The sequence below is a fragment of the Oncorhynchus gorbuscha genome, linkage group LG22 (genome assembly GCF_021184085.1).
Source record: "Oncorhynchus gorbuscha isolate QuinsamMale2020 ecotype Even-year linkage group LG22, OgorEven_v1.0, whole genome shotgun sequence".
Lineage (NCBI taxonomy): Eukaryota > Metazoa > Chordata > Actinopteri > Salmoniformes > Salmonidae > Oncorhynchus > Oncorhynchus gorbuscha.
The window spans coordinates 41229469-41239720 of NC_060194.1; the positions used below are offsets into that span (position 1 = coordinate 41229469).

Here is a 10252-nt window from a genome sequence, read left to right on the forward strand (position 1 = left end):
TTAGGCCTGTCTGACCCCAACCCCAACTGAAGCCATTTTGGGCCTGTCTGACCCCAACCCTAACTGAAGCCATGTTGGGCCTGTCTGACCCCAACCCTTACTGAAGCCATGTTGGGCCTATCTAACCCCAACCCTAACTGAAGCCATGTTGGGCCTGTCTGACCCCAACCCTTACTGAAGCCATGTTGGACCTGTCTAACCCCAACCCTAACTGAAGCCATGTTGGGCCTGTCTGACCCCAACCCTTACTGAAGCCATGTTGGGCCTGTCTAACCCCAACCCTTACTGAAGCCATGTTGGGCCTATCTGACCCCAACCCTTACTGAAGCCATGTTGGGCCTATTTCAGAACAGAGGGAAGTTGGATCATACTGGAGACACAGGATGCAGCCCTAATGGCCCCCTAATCCCTATATAGTGTACTACACTTGACAAAGGTCCATAGAGCTCTGGTGAAAAGAAGTGCACTATAAAGGGAATAAGGCACCATTTGAGATGCATCCACATTCTCTAACACTGTCATCTGAATTGAACTAACCAGTGTGGGCCCTCAAAGTTAAATATGCCATAAAAACATATGCTTTCTCATCATAGATCTAGAAGATATAAAAACACTAAAGAAATAGGGATGGCTGTTTTGGGTTTTGCCACAACGACTTGAGGTCGAGCCTTATGGTTCATCTTGCTGCTGGACACTTCAAGACCCTTGACAGACTGTAAAATGAGAGAAACTATCCAATTAAGTACCATAACATTTTTACCTACATAGTGCACTACTTTTGACCAGAGCCGTATGGACCCTGGTCCAAAGTAGTGTACTGAATAACAAATAGGGTGCCATTTGGGACCGTGTCAAATCCTTCTCAAATGAATCCTCGCTGCTAGAAATGTGGAGAAATGTCCCAGGCAGAATAATGTTTTTATTTATTTAATTAATTAATTTCACCTTTATTTAACCAGGTAGGCAAGTTGAGAACAAGTTCTCATTTACAATTGCGACCTGGTCAAGATAAAGCAAAGCAGTTCGACACATACAACAACACATGGAGTAAAACAAACATACAGTCAATAATACAGTATAAACAACTCTATATGTCTATATATAAGTCTATATATAATGTACACTACAGTTCCTGACCTCATGGAGAAACTAACTATATAATGTGAAGACAGAATAACTGTGTCTTTTGGGAATGTTGTGAATACTTGTGAAGAACAACCTACATCCACTGTCTGGTAGCATATAGATGGAACCAGAGCCATACAGTATATTTACAATATATTCAATATATGGCTCTCGTGGAACTATAACACAGTAATATATGTGCATAAGACCTAATTGTCAGGACATAGTTAATCAAAGACTGAGCGCTGGGGTGAAAAATGTCCCACACACACAATAGTATTCCATCTGGAGGACTGTACAGTTCTCCAACAAACAAACCAGCAGGCCAATGTTCTGTTCCCAGTTGGAATGTTGTGACTCACTGGCATTCCTTGGAGATAAGCCAATGGGAGGCCAGATAGTACCTGTGTCCCAAATGGCAACCCATTTACAATACCATTGTCTACTTTTGACCAGAGCCCTATGGGCCGTGGTCAAAAGGAGTGCAGTACGTATTTAATATGGTGCCATTTGGGACACCCCAGTAATAGGGGTTGACAAGTCTGTGACAACAAACATGAATTCATCCCAATCCCCAGAAGAGATGTATTTATGTTCATGTCAACTGGCACAACTAAAACAAAGCAAAGGGAACGACAGCGACAATCTCGCAGAGTCACAAATTCATGACTTCATTCCACGAAAAAAAAGCATACATTTCCATTGCGCCTATAATTTTAGCTTGGCAGGGTTTACACATAATGGCCTCTCATTAAAAACTAGAATTAGTGCTTGTGAATCACGCATGGTTCAACTGTGAAGCATACAATGGGAAAACACTATAAACTACCAACACTTTAATTATCTGAACCAAATTGGGCTGAGAGATCTTTTGTATTGTGGCATAACCTAAAGAGCGGCAAGACGAAATGCAGTGCGTGAATATGGATGCTTATTGTCGATCATCACACGTATTGCAAAGACCCAGAGATACTGTAGGTAAGACTTTAGAACTATAGTAGTGTTCTCTCAAAGGAGGCTTTACATGCTCCAGGCTCATTAACACAACCCATAGGGCTCTTATCTAAAGTAGTGCACTATATAGAGAATAGGTTACCATTTGGGCCACAGATATGTTCACTAGGACCAAACTAATGAGGAGTTTAAAGCTGTATGAAGACACATGACCATTGTGTTCTTGTGTTAGACCAGTACCCTTTCAGGGCTCCACACAGGGACAAGGCAGTTTCCATGGAGAAATGCAGAAGTTGTTGTTGTTTTGCATTGGTTACTTACTGACCATAACTAACTACGGCTACACCAGTCTACTGCTGCTGACTTCCCTGATCCTCTATCCCCTCCCAGCTTCTCTCTCTCTCTCCAAGGATACATAGGTCCCAAATGGCACCCTATTCCCTATAGTACATAGGGCTCTGGTCAGCAGCGGTGCATAGGCTGCTGTTTTGGACACAGACAAAGCCCAGTACCTCAGATCATAATGCTGTAATAGCGGGTTTTGCATGCAATATACTATTAGTCTCGAACTAGTTTGTTGGGCAGTATGTTAGAATTAGAGAAGTCTCTTTGCAACACAGCTACCTTAATCCCACTCATCGGATGAGAATGTCAACGCTTGGTCCATGTACTCTGTCACCCCTCAATACTGTAGCTCTATTTAAGATAAGGGGAAAAGGGAGAACTTTGTGTATTTCATTCAACTTTTTTTTAAATCAATTTTCAAAGAAATGAATGGATGCATGAATTAGGTTTCATTTAAGTGTCTCAGTCGTAGGAAGAAATCGTATTTATATTTTAGATCATTTAGTAGACGCTCTTATCCAGGGCGACTGTTGGAATTGAACCCACAACAAATCCCATGTTCTACCAAGTGAGCCACATTAAACCAGAAAGGAGGGTCTGTTGATAAATATGATGTACATACAGTTGAAGTTGGAAGTTTACATACACATAGGTTGTATTAATTTAAACTCGTTTCTCAACCACTCCACAAGTTGCTTGTTAACAAACTATAGTTGTGGCAAGTCAGTTAGGACATCTACTTTGTGCATGACACATGTAATTTTTCCAACAATTGTTTACAGACAGATTATTTCGATTTATATTTCACTGTATCACAATTCCAGTGGGTCAGACGTTAACATACACTATGTTGACTGTGCCTTTCAACAGCTTGGAAAATTCCAGAAAAGTATGTCATGGCTTTAGATACTTCTGATAGGCCAATTGACATAATTTGAGAACTTCAAACTCAGTGGCTCTGCTTGACATCGAGGGAAAATCAAAAGAAATCAGCCAAGACCTCAGAAAAAAAATTGTAGACCTCCACAAGTCTGGTTCAACCTTGGGAGCAATTTCCAAATGCCTGAAGGAGCCACATTCATCTGTACAAACAATAGTATGCAAGATAAACACCATGGGACCACGCAGCCATTATACCACTCAGGAAGGAGAAGCATTCTGCATTCTAGAGATGAATGTACTTTGGTGCGAAAAGTGCAAATCAATCCCAGAACAGCAAAGGACCTTGTGAAGACACTGGAGGAAACAGTTACAAAAGTATCTATATCCACAGTAAAACGAGTCTTATATCGACATTACCTGAAAGGCTGCTCAGCAAGGATGAAGCCACTGTTCCAAAACCGCCATAAAAAAGCCAGTCTAAGGTTTGCAACTGCACATGGGGACAAAGATCGTACTTTTTGGAGAAATGTCCTCTGTTCTGATGAAACAAAACTAGAACTGTTTGGCCATAATGACCATCGTTATATTTGGAGGAAAAAGGGGGAGGCTTGCAAGCTGAAGAACACCATCCTAAACATGAATCACGGGGGTGGCAGCATCATATTATGGGGGTGCTTTGCTGCAGGAGGGACTGGTGCACTTCACAAAATAGATGGCATTGTGAGGAGGAAAATTGTGGATATATTGAAACATCTCAAGACATCAGTCAGGAAGTTAAAACTTGGTCGCAAATGGTTCTTCCAAATGGACAATGACCCCAAGCATACTTCCAAAGTTGTAGCAAAATGGCTTAAGGACAACAAAGTCAAGGTATTGGAGTGGCCATCACAAAGCCCTGACCTCAATCCTATGGAACAGTTGTGGGCAGAACTGAAAAAGCGTGTGAGAGCAAGGAGGCCTAAAAAAAAGACTCAGTCACACCAGCTCTGTCAGGAGGAATGGGCCAACATTCTTGTGGAAGGCTACCCAAAACATTTGACCCAAGTTAACCAATTTAAATGCAATGCTATCAAATACTAATTGGGTGTATGTAAACTCTGACCCACTGGGAATGTGATGAAAGAAAAGCTGAAATAAATCACTCTACTATTATTCTGACATTTCACATTCTTAAAATAAAGTGGTGATCCCAACTGACCTAAGACAGGGCATTTTTACTAGGATTAAATGTCAGGAATGGTGAAAAATGTAGTTTAAATGTACTTGGCTAAGGTGTATGTAAACTTCCGACTTCAACTGTAACTGTTGACTCCGCCCAGAAAGAGGATACGAAAGATGACTATTAGATGTAGAGTATGCTGTCAAATGGCACCATATTCCCTACATTTGATCAGGGTCCATATGGGTCTTGGGTTATACACAACCTCTCTTTGACCCCATGGTCATCAGAATTCATTGGACCTTTGATCTTCTCCCAGTCCCTACCCTCTATGACCCCTGTTGCCTAGGAGACCCCTCACTGGGGCAGCAGGGTAGCCTAGTGGTTAGAGCGTTGGACTAGTAACCCGGAAGGTTGCAAGTTCAAACTCCCGAGCTGACAAGGTACAAATTTGTCTTTCTGCCGCTGAACAGGCAGTTAATCCACTGTTCCTAGGCCGTCATTGAAAATAAGAATTTGTTCTTAACTGACTTGCCTAGTTAAAGGTAAAATAAAATAAGAAATAAAACTGTGCCAGGCAAGACCTGAGCTCTTTAGTGCCACCCTGTGGACCAAATAGGGATTTCATCCTAGGGACGGGTAACTAATCTGCATTGTCATCATACTGTATGAGTCGGGCCCTGTGTTTTGCATAGTCTTGGTCCAATTCTCATTTCTGAATGAGGATTAAAATGCAGGATAAAACATTTATGTCCCATGATTGCAGAAAACACAGGTTCCTAAATACGAGGCCCGTTTCGATTACTTCTGGAACCACCAACAGCGGGATAGTACTCACACAAACAAACTCTGAGCTTTAATTTATATTCAAACTGCTTTTCCAGAAATATAAATGATGTTACTAGGCATGCATTGTCCCATTCAGGAACACATTGTGGAATCTGCAAATAAATTATTTTTAGCTAGAAAACATCCCTTCAGTTGTAGCAAGCAAACATTGAAATGACACACTGTACTGTATATCACCTTTATTTGAGCCATAACAACTATTTTTGAATCCATCACTCTTTATTAAGAACTAAACCATCCTGATCCCTCAATGCTCAGAGTACCACAATCTTCTCATTCAGGGCGATCTGTGCTTGAGTCAGATTAGATAGATAGGTCACCATCAACAGGTCCTGTGAAAGAGAAACAGGATACGTTCACACAAATGTCATGAGTGCAAGGGACATATTTATTATGGCTGTTCAACTGAATCAATTCCACAGATGAGGAGACGTATGTATCAAGCGTCTCAGAGTAGGAGTGCTGATCTAGGATCAGATACCCGACCATGTAATTGTAATGTAATAAAAAAAAAAGAACGGCAAAACTGATCCTAAACCAGCACTTGATAAATACAGGCCCAAATCCAAGAGACATAAAAACGTACGTTGATGTTGGAGTTGAGCATGGTCTCAAAGTCCTCTGCTGTGATCTTAGGAACCTTGTTGACCAGGTCCATCAGGTACCGACCCACACTGTTATCTGCCATCTGCTTACCGGACTGACAAACATACAGAAAGAAGAGCTTAGGTTATGGCCACAGAGACGCAGAAACACTAATTAAGTCGTAACTCAACTAAAATCAGCTTCTTTCCGATGAGTTGCAGACGGTAAAAAGGTTGACATAACGGAACGTCTCCATAATGTAATATGTGATGCAGCCATAATATAGGCTGTGTGTGTGTAGGCTACTCACCAACACATCCTCAATGTAGGTCAGTACCGTGGCCAGCATGTCCTGAACGCGGCCTGCTGCCCCGCCCACCTGGCAGAGGTCAGAGGTCAGCCCATTGGTGGTGTTAGGAGCATCTCTCGTCCTCTGGAGAAGATCAACTAGAATATACAAAATATTTGATTAATTTTATGAAGGATTTCCACACCCCAACAAGAAGACATGACACAACAAATAAAACCGTGTCCAAACCAGGAACAAATGGGACAGAAAACAAGGAAAGAAGAATGAAGGTTCTGACCTCCTATCCTCTCTGTGTCGTAATACTTGTATTTCACACTCAGGGGAGTGAACATCACACCGACAGTCTTTCCCGGCACACCCATCTGGGCACTGTCATGGCAACCGAAGCAATGGGAAAAAATGATATGAATTTATTTAAACTATCATAAGGAATGCCAAAGTGCTTAAAGGAATGCCAAAGTAACGAAACAGCAAATGCAAACATAACAAAACAACTGAAAGATGAGATCAGGAAGTCACAGGGAATTGAAGCAACTCTGCTTGGGATGGAGTCAACAATAGCTTTTCAGTGGACCAACTAAAGTACTGAGACAGAAGAAGAGAGACTGGTTAAAGTGAGGGAAGTCACAGACCTGACGTAGGCACGGATGTTCATCTTGCCACTCTGCAGGGCGGTGTCCATGGTGAGGTGAATGGGGTTCGTGGCCTCTCGGCTGTAGTATTCATGGATCAACACAGAGTGCTCAGTGATCTCAAAGCCTGTGGCATACCTGTTGAAGGAGAATGGTTTGGCTTTAGAGCAGTGTTCTGACACAGGCAAACAGATTTACTTTGAACAAATGTACTTTTTATTTTTCTAGTTAATTGAATAAGTTGTCAATAATTGTTAGTATCAGTGTGGATGAAAATAATTTTTATAATGGGACTAGGGAAGAATATAAGCCTACTCACCATCCAACAATGACCTCGCTGGGTGACACCCTCTTATGAAGATCGTACATGTTCTTGGCAAACTCCATGTCCACAGCAACCTGTCACCATCACAAAGACACCAGTTTCACTTCTAGGACTACATGTGCAAGCTTTTCCTAATTTATACACTACAGCAATAGCTAGATAGTATATAGTTGTATCAGTGACACTTCTCATCACCTCATCTTCAGACTCATTGTGGGGGACGGAGAAACAGTTGGTGACCTCCACAGAGTGCTTGTCAATGGTACCTGAGGAAGACAAGGAATGCATGAAGTTGCGATACTCGTTTTGTGCCGATGATACAGGGACAAATGTAACTATTATATGGAACCTGTTACTCGCTAGCAAGCAAAGTTTCAACAATATTAACATTCCACGGTAATCTCGGCAAGCTAAAAACGTTTAATACTTTGTCAAATCTTTATAATCAGAGGAGCTTTGGTATATTTTTTGGATCAAGAGGATGTGGGAGCCTGGCAATGCATCAGCAAAGTGATGCAAGCTAAGTTAGCCGTAGCTAGCTCGCTGCGACAGGCTGTTCCGCCTCCCTGCGCGTCTAATCCATTTTCATTAGAGCTAAAGTAAGTTTATAGTTAAATTACCAAGCAAGGTTCCGATCACACGACTCGCTCCCTCATTTCTTCGTTCGTAAGAATCGCCGATGGAGGCGAGAACGACAGGGTGAATTTTCACCACGGGGCCATACACCGACATCTTGAAAAAGGAACAATTTTACGCTTCCGGTCGCTTTATCGGCGTGTGACAAATACAGACAAGGTGCGTCACCTGCTGCATTGGAAGGGGTATTGCACACAGAGGCGACCTAATAATACACAATTAAACCCTTATCATAAAACATAATAGACTAGATATGATTAACCATTGAATGCATCAGAAGACCATTTTTTTCTGGAAAACAGTATTAAATACTATAATTGAAATGCTGTTAAGCTATTTGGTTGTTCAGAAACTGGTTGTTTCACATGGATATGAATTCATTTATTTTCAAAACGTCATCCTCCACAGACCGAATATCATTACGACCTTCTTCAAGCCTATTGAAGAATATGTCAACTGGATCATAAAATGAGCTCTATAGCAACCTCGGGTTGTAAATGCCTCCTCACATCATCCGCATCTAAAATGTCCAGACATTACCATCAGTGTAAAACAGTTGACAAAACATCACAATGGTTTAAATATCTAATGCTTATCGTGATCATGAATCTGGGTGATGGTTTATGAATGATGGTGATGACAGCATCCTCCTCGACTGTCGCTCCCATGTTCTAACACCTGCGCAGCTGCCGGTAATTCATACAATTTTATCTGATGCGGATCGCTGCTGGCTTCACTGTCTATACCCAATGGTCTGTACGGACGAACTGCCACCATTTTAAACTCTTTGAAGACAAACTTGGAAAATATAAGAATATGCTATTTGTGGGCACGCTGTTAATTGAGGATTACAGACACCTAAAAAGCAGAGTCGTTTGGTTGGGGTTGCCTTTGTTTCCTGTTGAGAGAGTAGAGGACTGATGCTGCCTCGAACACCCTCCTCATCAGCAGAGCCGATTATAAACATTTAAAAAATTGTCGGATGATCGAAACTGAGCGGAAGATCTCCGAGGCTCGCTCTTGGACCATCCACTCATCTGTAAGATCCTTTATAAATAAATAAATAAATAAATAAATAAGGGGACGGGATATTGTTTTAATAGGATAAGGCAATTACCAGATGAAACCCCACTACAGGTAGGATAAATCACTGTTGTTTTCTTTATGATTGATAAATGTGTATTTTCTAATCGAATACATTAAGAAATGTTTAATGCGTCATTGTTGAATAGTCAACACCGTAGGCTATAGGCTATTCCATCACCCCACGCGTTTAGTTACCGAATATTCTATCCAGGTAGTGTTTTATATCACTGGAGGAAACGGGGCTCCATTTTATACTAACACGGTGATTGTGTACATTATTAGAATGGAACCTGTCTTATAGCTGTTTTGTGTTCTTATATTACAGAATACGTTAAAAGTGACATTGCACGTTTTCTGATAAACAATAGCCTCCTTCCTGTCATTTATTGTGCTCCCATAACAGACAGACACAGGCTATGCATGACCAATCTAATGACCTTATTCTTAAGGCTGTATGTACAGCATATGGTTTTGTCTTGGCAATATGTGACTCTTTCTCGGACCAAATTCACTTTCCCCATCCCCCACAGTCAGACAGGAGAAATTACCAATCTGTCCTTGTCAGTGGAATTATTGAGCTCTGACTCTCAAATGGCACCCTAGTCCCTTCATTACTTTTGACCAGAGCCCTATGGGCCCCTAGTCAAAAAGTAGTGCACTACATAGGAAACATGGTGCCATTTGGGACATAGATCAGGGCTTCACTCATTCCTCTCTGTAACATCTGACCTGTTCCATTAATATAGATTAGACTGTACTGAATGTAATAGGAGGGTTTGTGCAGAGAAAGTTGAGTCAAGGACAGATACAGAGATGGGTATTGAGTCAGGACAGATGGAGACATGGGTATTGAGTCAGGACAGATGGAGACATGGGTATTGAGTCAGGACAGATGGAGTCATGGGTATTGAGTCAGGACAGATGGAGACATGGGTATTGAGTCAGGACAGATGGAGAGATGGGTATTGAGTCAGGACAGAGAGAGAGATGGGTATTGAGTCAGGACAGAGAGAGAGATGGGTATTGAGTCAGGACAGATGGAGACATGGGTATTGAGTCAGGACAGAGAGAGAGATGGGTATTGAGTCAGGACAGATGGAGACATGGGTATTGAGTCAGGACAGAAAGAGACATGGGTATTGAGTCAGGACAGAGAGAGAGATGGGTATTGAGTCAGGACAGATGGAGACATGGGTATTGAGTCAGGACAGATGGAGACATGGGTATTGAGTCAGGACAGATGGAGACATGGGTATTGAGTCAGGACAGAGAGAGATGGGTATTGAGTCAGGACAGATGGAGAGATGGGTATTGAGTCAGGACAGAGAGAGAGGTGGGTATTGAGTCAGGACAGAGAGAGAGGT

The 10252-nt window shown here is 41.9% G+C and overlaps 2 protein-coding genes across 5 annotated transcripts in view; one reads left to right on the top strand and one right to left on the bottom strand.

Annotated features, from left to right (window-relative positions):
* Nucleotides 1-5478: 5478 nt before the first annotated feature.
* On the bottom strand, nt 5479-7946 carry LOC124009601 (eukaryotic translation initiation factor 3 subunit F-like). The gene is made up of 8 exons (XM_046321542.1): nt 7787-7946; nt 7362-7432; nt 7161-7240; nt 6842-6979; nt 6487-6578; nt 6210-6346; nt 5901-6014; nt 5479-5646 (listed from the first exon to the last, which is right to left on the bottom strand). The coding sequence occupies exons 1-8, from the start codon at nt 7896-7898 to the stop codon at nt 5569-5571; spliced, it is 822 nt and encodes a 273-aa protein (XP_046177498.1). The 5' UTR covers nt 7899-7946; the 3' UTR covers nt 5479-5568.
* A 454-nt stretch (nt 7947-8400) lies between these two features.
* Nucleotides 8401-10252, top strand: part of LOC124009600 (G protein-activated inward rectifier potassium channel 3-like) — a 12564-nt gene continuing 10712 nt past the window's right edge. For 2 of the 4 annotated variants that reach the window (XM_046321538.1, XM_046321539.1), the window contains exon 1: nt 8401-8939. The gene's annotated coding sequence lies outside the window, so the exon portion shown is untranslated. The remainder of the gene's footprint in view (nt 8940-10252) is intronic. The other 2 variants (XM_046321537.1, XM_046321540.1) reach the window with 1 other exon arrangement.